The sequence below is a fragment of the Urocampus carinirostris genome, chromosome 5, assembly GCF_059441175.1.
Source record: "Urocampus carinirostris isolate Australia breed hairy pipefish chromosome 5, RoL_Ucar_1.0, whole genome shotgun sequence".
Taxonomy (NCBI): Eukaryota; Metazoa; Chordata; class Actinopteri; order Syngnathiformes; family Syngnathidae; genus Urocampus; species Urocampus carinirostris.
Window position 1 is genome coordinate 5,162,049 of NC_142353.1, and position 21,151 is coordinate 5,183,199.

The 21,151-nt window shown below is 38.4% G+C and overlaps 1 protein-coding gene across 1 annotated transcript in view; it reads left to right on the forward strand.

Annotated features, from left to right (window-relative positions):
• The first annotated feature begins 11,190 nt into the window (after positions 1-11,190).
• Positions 11,191-21,151, forward strand: part of adamts13 (ADAM metallopeptidase with thrombospondin type 1 motif, 13) — a 37,247-nt gene continuing 27,286 nt past the window's right edge. Inside the window, exons 1-8 of the mRNA XM_088335427.1 lie at positions 11,191-11,419; positions 11,636-11,699; positions 12,360-12,493; positions 15,445-15,528; positions 15,604-15,728; positions 15,805-15,951; positions 19,489-19,623; positions 19,893-20,043. Coding sequence (XP_088191553.1) covers positions 11,318-11,419; positions 11,636-11,699; positions 12,360-12,493; positions 15,445-15,528; positions 15,604-15,728; positions 15,805-15,951; positions 19,489-19,623; positions 19,893-20,043 — 942 coding nt within the window. The 5' untranslated portion in view covers positions 11,191-11,317. The remainder of the gene's footprint in view (positions 11,420-11,635; positions 11,700-12,359; positions 12,494-15,444; positions 15,529-15,603; positions 15,729-15,804; positions 15,952-19,488; positions 19,624-19,892; positions 20,044-21,151) is intronic.

A 21,151-nucleotide genomic window follows, 5' to 3' on the forward strand; every position in this document is an offset into this window, starting at 1 on the left:
AAGCCTGACTCATCCCCAGCCTAACAAGTTAACTGAATTTGTGGGACCAAGCACAAAGCTAACCTGAATTTCGTATTTTATTTGACAGGATTCGGAAGGAGAGGGGTGAGTTTGGCTGACACGATGAACGTACACACAACATCAGGAAGGGACGGTTGCCACGACACGAAAACCGGCCAGAAACCGACAGTAGTGGAGAAAGCTGTCCAGAGTTGAGTCTTCAATGGTGCTTTGGCGACCAAGGTGGTTAACTGTAAACACACAAAAAGATGGTCCAACACCTTTTGTTGCCCGTAGTTTTTTGCATGTGCAAACTGTAAAAAACGTTTGCTGGTGTTGAGAAGTCACATGCAATAACCCGTCTTGAGTTGTCTCAAGGAATGCTGGTGACCTGGATTTTCAGTTGTATGCGAGGCAAGATTTTGCTTTCAAATAAAATTCGTACATAAAAATTCTCGTGCTTAGAGGTCCTCATATAAAGACGTAACAATGCGGTGATAATTTATACGTGTCAACCCTTTGACATTAAAAAGAGGTCGATGATCACGATTTGACACACGAAACACCATCTGTCTCCTGAATATAAAAAAAAAAAAAAATCAATCATATGCATGTTTTCAACCAGAATTGGCAAACTTTTACCAAAAGAAAATCGAATGTGATTGGCAGAGTGGTTTGTTTACGGACAAAGATCTATCTATTATCTGCACCGCTAATCCTCAGTAGGGTCCCGGGGGTGCTGGAGCCCATCCCAGCTATCTTCGGGCGGGTGGCAGGGGACACCCTGAACTGGTTGCCAGCCAATTCGCTCGCTCAGTCACAAATTTGGACTGTCCAATTAACCTAACATGCATGTTTTTGGAATGTGGGAGGAAACCGGAATGCCCGGAGTAAACCCAGGCAAGCACGGCGAGAACATGCAAACTCCACACAGGAGGTTCAATTTCATGACCTCAGAACTGTGCCGCACATGCGCTAACCATTGTGCCGCCGTGCAGCCTTTAAAGTTTTTATACTATGTTTAAAGTTCGAGAGTTTTAAACCAATCAGATGAAACGCTCCCTTTATGAACAAATTTACAATGAAGTATAACTTGAAAATACAAATGCAAATGGAAAAAAATTGAGGCTAATGTTACCCTTTTCTTTATGTAGTACCGAAGTATCAGATTCAAGACTCTGTATCGGTATATAATTAAATACATCAATCTGCCATTTTTAATGCTACTAAAATCCAAAGTAAAATAAAATCCTGCAAACTTGCCACTTTTTGGTCCCTTTGGAGCAGATTATAAAACTGTAATCTTATAAAATGAGTGAGTAGCTCTCTCATTTTTCTCAATTCAGTTTCCAACACCTATTTCATGGCCAGTGTGAGAGCAGTATTGTCTGAAGAAATATGATTGATTTTTCAGATCTACTTAGGTCATAAAATTGACCAAGTGAAGGAAGAGGATTAGCCACACAGTCAACGTTTATTCCTGTGTTCTCTTCTGTCTATTCAGTGCTCTCTTGGATGCAAATCAGAAATAAAAACATTTGTTTATTATGTCACAAATGGCAAAGACATACTCACAATAACATTCTGTGAGTTTCCAAAATTGGGAAAACTTGGCACATCACTACTTTTCTCAGGTATTTTGTTTTACATGAATTACATTTTACATGTTACCGAGTCTTTTTAATAACTGCTCTGCTATACTGTGTTAAGAGATGGCCATGGCAAAAGTGCTGGATTGCTTGAAAGGAGTGAAATGTGGTAACAGATGGTAAGATAGGTTTCGGGGACACAGCATGGCCAATGAGAGAAAGATTCCACCGTTTAATTGAAAAGGAAAATCAGACATAACACTTTAATGTTGTGTTTCATTTTGAGTTTGGCATTGAGTTGTTGACGAGATGTGGACAATTATAATTGATGAATTACATAGAATTTGAGGCACCAACTACAAACATTTTGAAATTATAAGCAAATGTCAGTAGGTTTAGATTAGAATTAAAATTGTCTATAACAACATAGTGAACATTTTTTCCAACAAGGGGAACGCTGCAATATACTTACTGCACACACAATGCACTCCACACCAATTTAATCTCTTTTCCCCTCTTGTGCGCTGAAGCACATAGCCACGCTTCAACAAGAAAGGGCCTTTTACCTTATACCTGTTTTAAAACATCTTTTCATCAATCGCAAAGAAAATAAGTCTATATATGAGAGGATGTTTGAGAAGTGAATCATACTTGCTCTCACATATAACATCATACTTTCACACATGCACATTTGACAACCATACTCTCATACAGACACAGTCTTACCCATAAACAAACATTACTACAGTATCTCATATACTATTGTACTCTCATACTCACACTATTAAACTCTCTTACACATGCCGCTTTACTTCCACAAACACGCTACTATAGACTTTCACACAACATATAGTTTTTTTCACACCTAGTGTAATGATATTCTTACCTCTCTGTATTGCTTTACTTTGGATACTCTTGGTAATCATGGTGATCCACACTGATCTGTGTGTATATGTTGTACAGTTCAACTAACCGGAATAGTAGTTAGTGTGAGACAGTGTAGTAGTTTATGTGAGACAGCATAGTAGTATGAGTGTGACAGCATAGTAGTGTGTGTATGAGACTATAGTAATATGTATAGTAGTGTTTGTGCATGGTGTGCACCTGGTGACTGTACCTGTATAAAAGTATGCATGTGTGAAAGTATGATGTTATATGTGAGAGCAAGTATGATTGATTTTTCAAATGGCCTCTCATATCATATTATATTAGCTTATTACTTTGATATCCATAATCCTTAGGCAATGTTAACATTGCCTTAAAAAATGTACCGCCATTCATAGTGTTGTGAAGACATAAAAGTAAAGTCAACAATCCTCCATCCCTAAACTTTAAAGCGAAGCATTTTTCATGTGCGGCTCATCAGAATGCAATTCCCTCAGCAGCGTGCAAAAAGGCGTTCTCCCAACAGGACTATTTCCACCCACACATCATAGGCTCCCATCCAAATCCCTGGAACTGCACTTACCTGCTGCGTCTTATTGTAAGCATCTGCAGGGAGCAAGGCTGGGAAAATGGGGGTTGAGCGAGGTTAAATTAATCAGAGACTTCTAATCTCTCTCATGCTGAGATCAGTGGGATCTCCTCAATTCTTATGAATGTGCTTCACAATATTGGAGTTGTGTGAGGTGGACTTTTTGTTCAGTATTCAGGAATCTGACATGTAGCATAAATCCTAATGTTTTAAGAAGATGGACTATAAGTCAAGTCATATAGTCAATAACTTGAGATAGTGCGGTCAAAACCCAGTGCTTGTATTTCACACCTAGGCCTTCAGTAGTTCTACATTTGAAACTATCCAACCTTCAATAACTACTTTATGGCTATAAATCATTTAAAGCAGCTGTAACACATCTAAAATCATAAACATTAACCTCATAAATTGGCATTGGTATTTAGGAAGATAGCCAAATTCTACTTGCCAAAAATCCATCCTCCTTTCTTTCTGTCACGAACCAGGGCAGGAAACCAAGTTCAGAACCCAATAGCGTAACATACTCACAATTTATTAGGGAGAGGAGGAATGCGCGCACACTTGATCTGAGGATCGATGGTCGCAGAAGTAGATTGAAATCCCAACAAAACCAGGCCAAAAAACAAAACAGGATCAAACACAGGCAAATTCACAGACTAGGCATTTTACAGAGTTTAACAGGAGTCTTGCAGAAGTTTCACAGAAGTATCACAGACGCTCAGACGACTAACGGCTCAAAGGACCGCATTCAAGTACTCCCAAGGAGCAATCAGTCACCGCGTCTCAGCCGGTGTCCATGGGCACCGTGGCAACCGCGACAGAATCCGGTGCCACACGGCTGGGACCAACTGGGCGCCATGGCAACCGTGACACTTTCAAGAAGATTCCAATTACTCTGCCGTACAGATTATCTGTGTGTTCCAGTTCCAAGAAGTTATTTTCTATTGCCATCGACGCTAATCCTGAAAGTTGAGCCTGCCCTGTCATATTTCTGGAATATGTTTTTTTACGATTTAAAAAGTCCGTTCGACAGAGGCAGTGGACACAGGGATTTTCTTTTGAATTTTTTTTTTTTAAACTTCCGTTACCACCCCCCTGGCCAATCATAGTTTGTGAAACCGCCTACGTTCCCTTACGCCTTCTAGAACGCCTTGGTCCGCTACCTCAAAATATGATTGGCTAAAGCAACAGCTTTATCACTACTAATGTTTTGCCTCAGGGCCTGCAGAAGTTTGTAAAGCCCTCAAGTTAGATTTCTGACCCTGGCGACAAGTAATGGCTAAATGTGGTTTGTTAAGTGCTTAAATATAAAAGCACACTTGAGGAAGAAGCTAAACCAGGAGATGTCAGAGCCAGAACAAATGGTAGACCCAAACGCGTAATGTTTCGCTCAAAAGATTATTAGGATTTCGAGGAAACAAACGCCAGCGATCCGGTGCTCGCAGTACAGGGGGAGTAAGCAGCTCACGGGATCGGAGAATGATCGGAATGCGGAAGTGGATTTGCCGGACTGGGAGATTAGAGCGCTGTCAAATGGGCAAAACGGGTCGATAGCCGGAGTGGAAGATCAGAGTGTGGTCGGTGGTCAAAAACGGGACATTAGCCGGAGGCAAACGGGAAATCAGGAACAGACAAGTAGGATACGGATGAAGACGTAACTAGCAGCAGCTGGCGCCAAACGAGCGGGCACAGGTCAGTGCAATGAGTACTCATGACAGGAGAAAGAAAATTAAATGAAGCTAAATGAACACGCGATTTCGGTCACCATGGGGATTGTGTTTCTCCAGACATGCAAGAAAATGTCATCCCTCGGTGTTCCAACGATGACGAAGGGACTTCATCTTTATTAGAAAGAAAAAAGCTCCAATGTACTTATCCATTGCTTTGCCTATCTAGCTTTAATACCTACTTTCCAAATAGGGATGCCTACATACTTCAATCCCTGAATACAGGAAGCAAAATTAGGAAGTGGTGGTTCCATTGGTGTGTTGACAAAGTTCTGATCAAAGCCACTCATGCCATCTAATGGTGATTTATCATGGAATAATTCCCAATGGCTTGAGACCTACTGATGAGCCATGCCAAAAGCTTAATAATAGTTTTCTTAAAATTAAAAAACAAAACATATTTTTACTTTTCAGCACTGAGGGACAAAACTTTTGGAAACGTATTTATACGATATGGCATTAAAGGAGTTAATGCTTTAACATGAGCGTTGCAGCAGCTGCAAATCTTTAGCGTTGACACCATTAATGTGGTCTTTTAGGTGATTTTTCATTTTCCAAAATTGCTTTTTTTTGATCATTTTCTAAAAAGCCCTCAATTTGAAGTTTCATTAATAATTTTCTAAGTCGGCCATCATTAATATTTTGTTGTCTTTGATTACAAAAAACTATTGAATATTAATTTTCAAGTGAATAATAGTGTATTTAATATTCCTGAAAAAAATAAGATACACAGTCTTTAGGATGACTGCAGAGCCCTCAAAATACATTTCTAAAGCCTGTCAAAAATAATTTCCAGATATTTTTTTTGTTCATGAGCTCCACTGTTAGTGCGGTGCTTCACTTAACTTTCATGGCGCACAGTTTCCAAGCGTGGGTACAGTTCGCACTCTTTGACAGTGTGAATATGAGTCTAGTTGCTTGTCTACATACGTGTTCTGTTCCTGTGATTGACGGGTGGCAGTCTGCTTATTGCCAAAAGTCAGTTAAACTAAGAATTTTCAAGAGTTTGATAAGAAACACATAAGATTATATTGAAAACTCTAACATGTGAACATGTAAAAGTTTTTGGTACAGTACTTTGAGTGTTTTCACTTTCAAAATAATCAAAGCATTCAAACTAAAAGTTTACTTAAAGGGAAAGTGCATATTTGACGACGAAATGTTACTGTATTTTGTAGTGCAACTGAGAAGGAGTGCTAAAGGGCACAAGGAAGAATACAGACTTTAGAGACTCAAAATAACCAGGCCGTACTATTTTTCTTCTAATTTGGGTTTTTGAGGTTTTGGGTATATGATGGACAATTGTCACACTTCCCTCAAAGTGAGAATCATGTTATGTAAAATGACCACAAATTTCTCGCCCTACGAGTATTTTTTTTTTTTTTTCAACGAATAAAGGTTTTGTTTTAGCATTAGCCTTAGGTATTAAATGATAGATAGATAGATAGATAGATAGATAGATAGATAGATAGATAGATAGATAGATAGATAGATAGATAGATAGATAGATAGATAGATAGATAGATAGATAGATAGATAGATAGATAGATAGATAGATAGATAGATAGATAGATAGATAGATAGATAGATAGATAGATAGATAGATAGATAGATAGATAGATAGATAGATAGATAGATAGATAGATAGACAGATACTTTATTCATCCCCGCAGGGAAATTCACATTTCCAGCAGCATCCCTTCGCTGAGAACAATACAATAATAAAGCAAAAGGAATACAATATACAAATACCCAATGTGACGTGCTAATACCCACTGTAGCGTGTTGTATAGAGTATTTAAATAGTGCTACATAAAATACACACTGCAATAAAATTACGGTAATATACAATGTAGGGGTGGTGGTTTAATGTGGGCCTTTACTCCGCCGGGTGGAGTTAAAGAGCTTCATGGAATGAGGAAGAAAAGATCTCTTGAGTCTGTTCGTGGTACAAGATACACACTGTCCCGTATTATTGTTTTTTTTACGACACAAATCATAATGGTGGAATGTAACAAATTAAAAGTACTTAAGTAACATTTTTAAGTGTTAGTGTAGTTCACTTGAGTAAATTAATTGAAAATATTTTTATTTGACTTTACTACGTTTACTACGTGTGATAGCAGGTACTGTATTTGTACTCTTGACGTTACTTTTTCTTAAATTGTGTTTACATTTTTTCCTCTCATTTTTTGTCATGACACAACATCACTGAATAAAGTATAGCAAGAGAGCTAACAAACTACCTAACAACATACACGATTACTATATTTCCTTCAGTCTGGACTCAACTATTGCATGTATGTATTTTTTTTTATATTTAACAACTATGAATTAATTGGTGTTTAGTACTTTGCCTTTTTTCTTATACGTACTTTTTAAATAGAAAAAAATCTACGTGTATTTCTATTTTTACATTACTGAAACAAGTCCGTTCTTTTTTCACCAGAACATTTGGATCAACAAATGGTAAAATAGTTATGGGATTCCATCCTGTGAACCTCTGGGAATGGTCACAGTATGTGGTTATTTGCTGCTGAAATTCATTATTCTTGGATATGTTGTCATGCATAAAGTTGTAGCAGAAAACTATTATTCCTATTCATTTTCCAGCTGCTTGTCGTCATGTAGGTCATGTGTGTGCTGGGGCCCATCCTAGCTGACTATGAGCGGAGGGTAGAGGACACCTTGGCCAGTCTCAGCAAACAATTTGGGACCTGCCAATCAACCTACAATGCATGTATTTTGAAGGTGGGAGTTAAACCGGGAAAAACTCACTCAGGCACTGGAAGAACATACAAACCACACTCAGGCAGGCTAATATCTGTATTTGAACCCAGAACCTCTGAAATGTGAGGTGGATGTGCTGACAAAGTCAGCTACTATGTCAATCTGTTTTATTTTACTTCTTACTTACTACTTAAGTGTAGGCTGTAGACGCTTTGTGTCTTGTCATTTATTTAAATCAACATCCTGATTCCCATGAGATTTTTGGACAAAGAAACGATAGCTGAGGAGGGCAGTTCTGTTGAGGACTTGTATTACAGTGAAAGAAATAACGTAAGAAACAGATTATTCCCAAACAAGTTTCGACAAGATAGCTTATCATTGTTTTTATTCGGAAGAGTAGTGGTGTGACAAAACAGAACAAAACAGGAAGTCCAAGCTTCAAAACAGCCTTATTTTTAAGAATGTAGCTGAAAAAGTCATGCAATCATGACTACATTTTCAGTGACACATTTTAACAATATAACTTTGTGAACAAATCTAACAGAGAAAACATTAGAAAGACGTTTAAAAAACAGTAGTGGAAAATGTTCAATTGCACATATTTTCAAAGCAAGTAAGATTGTGAGAATTGGAAAAAACGTAGCTTTTGCTTTTTGTGTTTTCCACATCATTTGAACTTTGTCTTGAAAATATTCATCTTACTGACAGTTTTATAAATACATGCCTGCCTAAGTTTGAACAAAAATACTTGTAAAGATAAAAGATATGCTTCAGTGACACCTCCGAAAAGAGGGAACAGTCTGACAAGATGAGAAAATAGCAGGACCAATAGATACCAATCATCCTTTAAAGTAGGACTCACATTCCAGATAATTAACTTCATCATTAAAGCGTCTTGGGTTAAGGAGAGAGGAAATGCTGCAACAGGAGTCCTCATCATCCATATATAGTTGCAGTGAACATATGAATCTTTCACTCGCATGACAGATGGAGGGATCACCATTGAGGAGCAGATGAACAAGAATACTTTCATGCAAAAGTCAGAACTTTCCCAATTAAAATAATCTCAGAATGAAATACTGAAAGCTTGGACTTTGCAGTGCAAACTTTTGCTAGCCAATGTCGGTGAAGATGTGACAAGAGCAATAAGGCATTCGGCAGAGGAGAAACCCTTAGACAAATCTCTGAGAGACTTACTGTCATTTAATAGTTTCAATACATGTAAATTTGTTTTCATCCAAAACATAGGAAAGAAACTGGGCATTTTGGAACATATTCATTATGTTACCGAATGTCCTACTTGTAGCAAACAATCCCGTTTTCCTGTAGCTTATCTGTTGTGCCCGTTGGAGCATCCCATATGGCTTGTGCTATATTATTTATGATATCATAAATATGCAATCCTTTACCCAACGCTCAGCAGATAAAACCACAAGAGTCCAACAACGTTGGCCACAGTCGGTTGTGCACTGGAAGCCTGAAAAGGGGTGTACGTGCAGTAATGTTGGTGTGTAATGCCTGTGTCACACAGCTGATGACTGTAACATTATTATTATTTTAAATTGGGGCTTGACTCCAAACTTGATGGGGATAACATCCCACTCAGGATTTAAAAGACGATAAGTTGGTCGAAAACCCAGGGTAAAAACGGTAATGTACACATAAAACTAAAATCTGAAAAGATCGATCCAAATATTGATATAATCAATACTAAGCAAGTACTTGGATCAGACTGATACTATTGTCCTGAAATCAATACTTTACCACTTCACCAATTTCCTCAAAGTGCTGCTTCTATATGGAGGTAGCACAGTCATTTTCTCTCTCACCCAGCACCCTTGGCCACCTTAACTTTATGCCTGTTTTTGGGACTGACAGGCACACTTGTAGCACCTCTGGCCTGCTGCTGCATCTGACCTCCCAGGCAGAAGAGAGGGCCAAATCTGCACGTGGACCCTTATCAGAAGTGCTGCGTGGTTTGGACTTTTTTATTTCAGCAATAGAAAAGGACAATGCCAAGTGTAATTTATGTTGAGTAGTGGTCTCCTACTGTGACAAGTTTACATGAACATGTGAAAAAGTTCACCCTACAGCTTCAACCACAAATGTAAAGATATTACTTGTTCTGTCCGAAAACCTGTAAATCCGTTGTCTCCTGGCAACAGAGCCAAAAGGGCTTGTTGGTTTAATTGCTAATGTTGTTGTTTGACTCTCTTGACTTTTGCTCTGTGACAGCTGTTGTAGTGGAATTTCTTTTTTATGGTTTCTGTCCTGAAACAGTTGTACTAGAAACATTTATGTTTATTTTTTTATGTTGTTAACAAATTGAATTGTAGTGTGCAGAGTTTATTGTAAATACACACAAACTCAAGGAGAAGAGTTCAATTATTTAATGATAATGACAGGTTCACAGGTATAAATCAGGACCCTGATTTATACCTGTGAACCTGTACAGTTTTGCCGTACAAAGTACGTTTTTTATGCATTTTAAGACGAGTACGACGTACAAGGAAATCTGTACGGAAAAACGCAAATTTGTCAATCGCATGCTTCTGCCGCCTGGAGATTTCCCATCATGCATCATTCAGGGGAAAAAAAGATATAGTGTACGATTATTTAGTATTTTGTACGGGAAAATAGGACACTTGGAACGGGCATGGAGCCGTGGAGGTTGACAGGAATGCTGGTTTGTTTATTGTCCGTTTGTTTTTTGTTTTTGTTTTTTTTTTTTTTTCGGGGGCAAAAAGAGCTGCAGAGACATGCTCGAATGAGTTTGGTGTGAAAGAACTCCACAGCCCTGGCAAGGCTGAAATAATACAGCACATCAAATGCTCTAACTCCTGAAAAACAAATTCCACATTTGCCCAACTATTGTATTATACATTTTTTATCACAAGGGTTTTTTTTATTTATATTCAATGCTATTGAAATTCAACCAATACCCTCGGTGTTAATGCTTTAAAGCTCCGTTGACTTTATATTTAGAAATGTAAACGTTTTCAGTAATGTTGAAGCTTTAATGCTTTAACGTTTAATCACTTAATTAAATATTACTAATACAAAAATAATAATACAAAAGAGAATCAGTGCTTACATCCTAATTGTTCCTTAGAAAATATCATTATAATAGCATTTTTTTAAAGTGCCCAATTATCCATTTTATGTTGCATAAGAATAAAAGTATATCGGGAAAAAATCTGATTGCTGAACATACAATGTAAATCAATTACTTCAGAGAAATACCCTCTTAATCCATTCCAAATGTTACAAGAGACACTCATATTGTTTTATACTCTGATAATATAGTATGATTGTTATCATTATTACTAAAAGCCATGTCATACATAAAGTGGCAGCTCCATTTATATCTTTTTATTATAGAACATTTTGAGGATCAGGTTTGCCCTCTACAGGCAATAGTAGATAACGGCACCAGAATGCTCCTCCTACTTGAAAAAAGGGTGAATTCAAGACTGGATATAGAACAAGTTATTTTTTTTTAATTCAGACAGAAATCACTCATTCTCTCAATGACAAAATAAATCACAGCGAAACCCAATGCTCAATTTTCTTAGATGTTGCTGAGACACACACAACTAACACACTCACAGGAGGCAACCAATGAAGTGTCTTTCTGTGGTTCCGCTCATGGGAAAGACAGCAAATGAAAAGTCTCGTCCATCAACTCGTCCCTGTTGTTTACATAAACAGGTTGTTCGTCGTCCCCTCTCAGGATCCCTGCCTGCAGTGTGGGAGTCGATGTTCACATATTGTTCGATCACTGAAGCAGATCAGGTATGTGGTCAAGAAGGAGAGCCAGGATGGCGTTCATGACTTTCCTCGGGTTGCTTCTGCTCCAACCTGGCTCCTGCGCACTAATGAGATCTCCATCGGCCGAGGTAAGAATGACGTGCATGGCGAGGCGAATGCTGTGGCTTGTGATTCCATTGGCCCAGGCCCCTGCAAAGTACATTGGACTCTTCAACTTTAAACTGTTTATCATGTGTCAAACACCCACATCCTGTGGAGTTTTCCACTTTTTTACCTGGAATCTGGGATATAAGCACTTTCCATATCCCAAATTAACATTTATTTTTGTGTGTTTTGCTTAACAGATTTTTGATTATTCTACCAGACAAAATTATGTGCTTTCAGATCATCTTTCTTCAGATATTTCAGGTATGAGATTATTTCTATGAGATTTTAGAGAGTATCTACTTTATATGCACAGTTCAGGGATCCTTTAACCCCTTGGGTCATAGGGGCACCATTTCCTGTGGTGTGTCTGACTCTTTGGCAGATACAGCCTCGGGGTGCCCATTCCTCTTTAGGCCTTTTTTGGGTAGGGTGTTGGTCGCACACATGAAACAGACAGTACTGGTTTCCATGGATACCAGTAGCAGGAGAAGCGTCCTGATCTAACTCCGATACAGCACCTTCATCATTTGGTCTTTTCAGTGCAAAGCGTCAGCCTACTCTTCAGAGATAAAACAGACCGCATTGACGGGAAGCGGTGTGTTACAATACTGATACTCAGGAAAAACTATTTTATAATTTTATGATATATACAATTCATTTTATTTTATTTTGTTTATTTGGGCTGTTTTAGTCCCCCCAACAGCAAATATTTTTTTATAGATAGATGTCTTACGCATGACAACAATTTATCACACAAAATATGCGAAAACAAATGAATAAAAACCAGCCTGAAAAAAGCTGATTAGTAAATAAATGTATTTATATATTGTTGTTTCACTTACTGTATATATTTTTTTGAATTTAAAAAAAAAATTTCAGCTGTATGCAAGGCATTAAAAACATAATATGCACTGTGCACAGTGGGACACCGACCCAGTCGTTCAATTCCGATGCCTGATGTTACACACTTGGAACTATTGGTCGTGGTTGGACCTGATGTTCAGCACGCCCACAAGCAAGACACTGAACGCTACATACTCACCAACCTAAATATCGTAAGTGTGAGCAATAATTATTATCGAATTGCTCTTTCAAAAAGTATCATATGTAGGATGAATCAGACCCTCCTTATTTTCATCTCCACTGGATTATCGGACTACGTACGTCTTTGTTTCGTCAGGACCACGTTTTCCCATTTTTTTTTCCATCCAGTCTTTTGGTTGTGTGTTTTTGTTTCCACATACAGAACTGAAGATGTACATTCTATCCAATTTTAAGGAACTCAGCACTTTGGGGTCGGTGGAACAACGGCGCCCCCAGATAGACAGTTCCCTGGACGTACCTTGGTTTATTACAGAGACCGCAAATCTGTAGATTACAACAAAGTCTGATAACATGAATCTTGAGATTGTAATGAAAACATTCTAGACTATGTATGAATCTTGACAGATGATGCCAATTGTTGTTATAACGAGTGTTGGGTTAGGATATTTATACTACCAGCTATTCCAGGGGTGGCAAATGTGGCTCTTTGCCTCATCATATTTTCTATATACTGTGGCTCTTTGCCTTGTTTCATGTTTAGTATTTTTTGTGTGTATTGAGGGTGGACACTTTCCTTGAAATCAACATAAGAACAATACTTGTTGTATTGTAAGGAGAGGAGTGTGTTATGGGAAATAATATGTTTTTAATTGTGTTTGTGTGTGTTTCTCTGTCATGGCAGGTCAGTGCATGGTGTGGCTCTCTGACTCTCACAGACAGATTTCGGCTCTTTGTGTCAAACTTGTCCGCCACCCCTGAGCTATTCAATTTTAATTGTCCGCCCCCAGGCGGCCTCAAAACAATTTGGGGTTGAGGTTTTCATCTGCCCCCAATTCTAGAAACCGGTTTACCACTGAAACCGACTGGGAAAGTGTCAGCTTTCCCCCCAAATCACACCCATTGTAAACACATGTCATTGGTCCTCTAAAAGCGAACCGCGTACAGGATTTGTTTTCTCTTCTTGCCTGCCGGGCAAACAACGCGAGTTGCCACAAAGACCATATAAAAAAAAAAATCATCGGCACTTGGTCTCGCACTGCAAGACTGTTTGACCCCAGCTGCCATCCTTGCTGTGTCCTGGTCGAGACGTAAAACCACAATACGTCAGAGACCTCCCCAAGGTGACGACTGCTGTTGAGTTCTGTGGGATGGGTTACTTTAACTGAATAGCCGGTGCAATGAATATCCTAAACAAATCCTATCAAAATTGAAATTCCGTTCCCTTGAGATGTTATTTTCCGATTCCCTTACCCCTCCCCACGTGCCACTCGCCATCCAATTCCAAGCAAAGTCTTGCTAACTGTTAACCCTAATACTACCGCGGTCCTGTCTGTCATGTAGGCTGGCGTGAGTGTTCTGCCCACAGCAAGCAATGACAAAAAAACTGGCTATCAGAAGTTGCTTTTTAATAGGACTAACACATAGAAAACTCATGCTAGAGTTTATGAAACATTTCAGTCTCAAAGTAAAATTTGGCATTGAAGAGTCCTCAGAAATTGCTATCAAGCAGACAACAAGTGACGCACAGTCCTGAGAGGCAGGTGAGGCACAACCTCACCTATCATCATGGACATAATAAATTAAAAATACATCAGATTTTAAGATTTATTCAGTTTTAAACTTCTTGCTCATTTTCCTTAACCATTCTTGAGATTTTCTTTCAAAAATCAAAAATGTTCCCAACATATAATTATTATTAATAAATGGTCAATGGACTTCATTGATATAGCACTTTTCAAGTCATTAAAGAGCTCCTGAAATGCTTTAAAATGTATTTCACACTTATCCACTCACACTATTAATATGTACTGTCTTACTGTGCTAAGCGTTCACAGATGCAGAGTGAGGCACGCAATTCTCCTGCCTCGTGGCGGAGGGCGATAGTGAGACCAAGGATTCTAATCAGGCGCACACCTAGCCACAAACAATAGAATTGGTGATCAGCAAACTAACAGCAAGCCAAGTCATCCAGTATTTTTTATGATGGATAATTTCCCATCAATTGAGGTTTTTTAGTCGAAATGAGCATTGCATAGACTTCTATCATAAGTTAAGATAATAAGACGTTTTTATGCTTTCTTGCTCTAGCAATCTAATGATAAGATGTACATTTATTTATCTGTAAATCTGACTGGCCCCTATCTCACCCGCATGTCACAGGAATAAAACACAATTATTTTTCCGTATATACATACAGTACATGGGCCTTCCAATCAACATTACATGAAAAATTAGAATTAGAGAAGCAGTATTCAGCCGTTTGCTCACAGCAGCCCTTTTACCAATGACTTTAAATGATAGCACTGTTGTTCAAGGCTCAGCGAGAAACCAATCACCTGTTTTCTAAAGCTTAACCATGATTGGTCATTATTTGACCTTTGGGAAATTTTGATGCCATTTTTCCATGACCAGTCTCAAAATGGTCTTCACTCCAATATTAATCACTCCACTTATTAAATCTTATTTTAGATAGCCGATACGCAACAGTTGCCAGGACCGGTACAAGCAGAGGACCCAAATGCGTAATGTTTCACACAATGCTCTATTACGGGATCGGGGAAGTCAGGACGAGAGGAAAAAGACAGCAATCTGGTGCTCGCTGGGCAGGAGGAGTGGGAAGCCTTTGCGGAAGTTAAAGGAGCTGTATGGAAAATTAGATTTAATTTAATTGCGTCTCCTATCTGGTGGCTTGTGTCATCATTAAAGCATGTTTCAGTTGTTCATGACGCACGTGCAAGCCAGTCGCAGGGCACACAGAGACAGACAATCATTTACTCCTAGGGACAATTTGGACTGGCCAATTAACCTGACATGCATGTTTTTAGAATGTGGGAGGAAACCGGAGTCCCCGGAGGAAACGTACGCCGACACAGAGAGATCATGCAAACTCCACACAGGGAGGCTGTTTTAGCTGTATTTGTTTTAATTAATCAAGTTATGTGTGTGTGCTCTGTTCACAAAGGCCTCCGAACTGTTGAGAGACAGTACACTGGGCGCCAACATGAGGGTACACCTGATCCGCATGATCATCCTGTCAAAACCTGAGGTCGGTGACTCCTTGCGGATCTTCGGCGAACATTCCCCCCCTCTCATTCAATCCTACATTTCCTCCCTACTTTAGTCAGGAATCCAAATGTCTCCAAACATCACGTCTTCACTGCGAAGCGTGTGCGACTGGGGTTCCCGTTTAAATCCAACCAATGATACTGACCCTCTGCACGCTGATCTATTTTTGTACATCACAAGGTTTGACAAACGCTGTTGATGCAACAGCCTGAGTAAAGCTCTTCGTATTACTATGTGTGACTGTGATAATACACAGGTATGACTTGGTGTTGCCTGATGGAAACAAGCAGGTCAGAGGGGTTACACAGCTAGGAGGTGCTTGTTCCAGTGAATGGAGCTGTGTGATCACCGAGGATACTGGATTTGACCTTGGGATCACAATTGCACATGAAATTGGACACAGGTATGACGGCGCCCACTAGGGAAATATAAACACAACAAGGGTTTTGAAAAGATTTGTCAACATTTGAGATTTTCTATGCTTCAAACGGTTGTTGAACGCACTTTGAGTATCGTACCAAATAGAAGTGAACAGTAGTGCGGCTCTTCTGTCTCAAAGGTGGCAATTTTTTGCGAGGGAACCACAAATCTGACAATTTCAGAAATCATAAAATGTTTCTTGTTGTGTGGTGATATCAGAAGTTTTTTTTATATAGGTGCTTTTGTAAATCAGCATTTTCTTTCTGCACATGTTAATTTTGTTGTTCATAGCGAGAAAGTTGGTTATCAAAATAACGGCTGGAGCAAATGAGTAGTTCCTTTGAAGATTTTATTCACAGAATAATCCTGACACTATTGAAATACAGACAATGTCTGCGACAATTCACAAGTGTGCAAGCAAAAAAGGCTCACATCAGGTCAAATTTATTTATATAGCCCTTAATCACAAAAATGTCTCAAAGGACTGCACAGGATTACAATGATACAATTACCTGATCTTAAACCAACACCAGAAGAAGGGGGGTGCTAGAGCCGAAATGAAACTGAATAGATGGAATTTCTTCCTAAAGACAACCAAAAATGTTTGTACTTGTACAGAAAGCCTTTGTCCAAACTGGTTATAACATGTACCATTATGACACCCCAGGCTAGAAAGTTAAGCACATCTGAAATAATAGAGAATTTTTATAATCCAAACTGAATAAACTAAGAATTTATTTAATTACAACTCCATAAATGAAAAACTTATACATGTCTGAAATAATGAAGCAAAATAATATAATAATGGGCAGTGACATATTTCAACTTTACAACAGTACATTTTCATTTTGTTGTGCTCTTGACTGCTACGTTGCATCAGTTTATCCTGGTTAGCAGATTTGGCTAATATGCTAACAAGGTTAAATCAATTGAGAATTTGTTGTGGTGGTTGTCGTCAAGGGAAGGTGAAGGCTAAGTATGCCTCTGAAAAAAGTTGGTATTAGGTGAAAATCAACACAAAATTGGTAATTTCTTCAGTGTCAGTAATAAGTCAAAACTTAATGCAGAAGGTGACAACATCGGCAATAATTCTGGCACGAAAAAATGGCGGAGAAATTCTTCGGAAGATCGCGAAGGCAAGGAAAATACGTGTGTTGAAGCCGACAATTCGACGAAAGAAAACAAACAAAAGAATACTCCTAGCAAGGACTTTTCTGTCAAAATGGACTAAATTATATTCCTGCTTACGCTATGAGGAGGATGATAATGGATTGGACCTTGAGAAGGCATTACAACTGTGGCGGGACAGCGAACAACGAAGAATATATGAATTGGAAAATCTGAAGTGCCAACTTGCTTTGTATTACCAATTAACTGTGATGATTAAAACTGCACGAATATATAGACTAATATTTCAGCAATATTATTTTGTATAATGTACAATATTTTTGTGAAGTGAAAAATCGGAAGCGATAACTGCTTTGTATTATAAATGAACTGTGATGATTAAAACTGAATGAAAATATAGATTAATATAATTATTTCAGCAATATTTTTTTGAATAATGTGCAATATTGTTGTGAACTGAAAAATGTTGAAGTGATAACTGATTTGTATTACCAACAAACTGTGATGATTAAAACTGAATAAATATATAGATTTTTATTATATATTTGTCGCTGATTTACAATGTCAACCTCGATAACACTACATTTTGGGGACCCATAGATCTCTGTTGGGACCCATAGATTTATGAGCATCACTTTTTACAGGTAAAATGAACACTGGGTCACCAACCCTATTGTAGCTAAAAGATACCTTTTAGTACTGATTAGCACAAAGGGCCACCAGTTTGCTATGCATTGAAGAGATAACAGTGTATAATTTTATTTACATCTTCTTTTGATGTTACTATTATTTTATTACTAGGTTTTAATGATTAGAAATAGGGTTAATTATTTTCAGTCAACCACTAAAACAGCTGCATAAGTGGACTGAGTAATTTACATCTATACATTATAACAGGGGCTGGGGACCTTTTTGACCCAAAGCACAATAAAAGCTAAAATATTTTGTTTTTGTTTTTTTTGAGTGGGGCACACCGTATATTTTAAGACAAAATTCAATAAAAACGCCAAACCTGCTCTCCAGACAATAGCTAATTCTTCAGCGCATTTTATTTCATTTATTTGTGATGTTTGATGGTTTCGTAAAATCTATAAAATAATAATACTATAAAGCCATAGCCTGTGTTCCATATGGATATGAATATACACCTTAAAATTCGTTTCCCTCCGGCAGTTACTCAAGAGTGTATAGGCTTATTTTGACTGACATCTTTTCCTAAATAATTGTCTCAAAAAAAAGTGCAAAGTTTTTTTTTAAATGTTAAAAAATACTACAAATGAGTATACCAGCGTACTGTATTTACTTTCAGTGCAGACAGGGCTGTGCAAAGGTGAAAAAGTCCTGTCTTATGTATAGCTCCTCACATCCCTACTGCTTAAACAATCCAATTGCCCTAGGTGCTTTGCTAGAGCTTCATCATAGAGTGCCCCAACAGTAAATTTAAATTATTTTATGAACTTCCATAAAAAGACTTCTTTAGCCATTTACAACCAAAACGTGGTCTGTTGGTGAGACACCTTTGCTGCAAACTGTAGTTAAAATTGTGTCCTATTTTAACTACTATTGTTTTGGGTTTGCATGATCTACATGTGCTAAGCATGTATCGATACAATAAAAATGCAAAAATTATCTCTAAATCACCTCTAAGCAGTATGTACTCATGAAAAGACCCATATATGGCTTGCGATCCATAGGTTCCAGACCCCTGCATTATCGGGTCATTTCAAAATATTTTTGGAAGAATTGATCATGTATTTGACGACACTGATCATGTCAGTGATTCTTAATGCCAGTTAAAAATCACATTTACTGAAAGATCCACAATGACCCATCACTAGTGAGCTATTTTCAGAACCAGTACTCAGACTTCTCAGTTGTTTCTAGGAGACTACTTTGCTGTAGACCTTCATGGGGCAGTGTGCATTTTTGAGCACCCCCTAGTATGTCTATTCAAATAATAACCAAATAATATATAAACTATCATAAATGAGCAACTTTTTTAAATACACATAGGTATTTGCTCCCACACATGCAGGGCCTCACTTAGAGAGAACCTTGCAAAAGACTGGGCAAAAATATAAATGAATGAATTGTGCGGTTAAGTTACTTTGAGTCTTCATAGGATGCATTCATCCTTGTGCTATTTAGCACCCACTTTCTGTTGTACTACACAATACAGTGTAATTTACTGCCCAAAATGCTCACTGTTTCTTTAAAGGTATAATATTGTATAGTAAATCTACGAATAATGGGCCTGCATAGAAATCCTCTTCCAATCAAACTGGCACCATTTTTTAAAAACAAAAATTAGAATTTTGTGCATAATACTTCCATTTAGAGTTGATCTAAATTCTCATTATTATCGTGGTACAATGCATGCAATCTTTTTCAGTTTTGGCATCAATCACGATGGAATAGAAAACACCTGCAGAAGGAGTGGTTTCATAATGGCCGCTGATGGAGGCTACAACAGTGTTGATTTGACTTGGTCTCCCTGCAGCAGACATCAGCTGCTCACCTTTTTCAGGTGAGGAGAATTCTCGCCTGCACACGCACAAGCACAAGCACACAGACAAGCACACAGTTTATAGTTCCCTTATGACATATTCTGATGGCTTCAACATTTAAATCTTCAACATAGTGTCTGACAAAAATTACCCATTTACTACTCTCCAGACATTTTCCAGCAAAGTATCAAACATTGCCTGGTGATATACTTTTTGGGGTTTAATTTGTCAGTATCTTGTGTTTCACATATCCAATACAAAATAGACTCACATGCAATTATGTTTCAAGGGAAGGGAAAGCTGAGTGTGCAAAGGATCTACCAACATTCGAAAGCTCACTACAGGACTGGAAGCCGGGTCTTTATTACGGGGTTGATGACCAATGTCGAATAGCCTTTGGCAGTACTGCAAGAGGCTGCTCCTTCACCAATCCGGATATGGTAATATATATTTTTCACAGGTTAATGCGGCAAATTTAAGTGTTTATAAATTATTTGAATAGATAATTGATTGACAGACAGCACGGCGGCGCAGTGGTTAGCGCAGTGTGCGACACAGTTCTGAGGTCATGAGATCAAACTTCCTGTGTAGAGTTTGCATGTTCTCCCCGTGCTCGCGTGGGTTTACTCTGGGCACTCCGGTTTCCTCCTACATTCCAAAAACATGCATGTCAGGTTAATTGGAAGGTCCAAATAGTCTCTAGGTGTGAATGGGAGAGCGAATTGTCTGTCCCTGTGTGCCCTGCGATTGGCTGGCAACCAGTTCAGGGTGTCCCCTGCCCACTGCCCGAAGATAGCTGGGATCGGCTCCAGCACCCCCGCGACCCAACTGAGGATAAGCGGTGCAGATAATGGATGGATGGATGAATTGATTGACAAATTAATCTGAAGAGACGAGTTTAATATTTCTATTAAGATCGTCTTGCCTTTTCGGAGCACCATATCATTTTTTAGATAGTTTTATAAGGAGAATAGATGAATCCCTCGTAATCCTTTTTGTAATCTGAAGTTTGGTTCCAATACAGCCACCCATTCCAGCTAACTTGGGGCAGTGGGTAGGGGACACCCTGAACTGGTTGCCAGCCTGTTGCAGGGCTTTCAATAGAGGTTAATGTAATTAATGTTAATATTCTAATAAAGACACATATTTCAGGAAATTAGTTTAATCCTAATCTAACAGAGGGCAATTCATGAAAACACTTCAGTTGGGAATAACAAGAATAATGGTGACAGAAGATTCAGATTCAGATTCAGATCTACTTTATTGTCATTCTAGTACACGTGTATACAGAACGAAATGTCGATACATCTGACCCGCCCAGTTTCCTTGAATGTACAGATATAAGTAAAAGTTGTATTGTATTATGGCTACGTATAGTATTTTACCATAGTGCCGATAGTGCAAGAGGAGTAGCTAACCAGATGTGCAAAATGGGCAGTCAGGTTAACAAGTCAGGAAAACAGTAACATTAACACTGTAACAATAACGCTGTAAGTACAATAGTGCAGAGAGCAATTGTGCAAGGAGTGGCAAGCTATAAAGAACTGC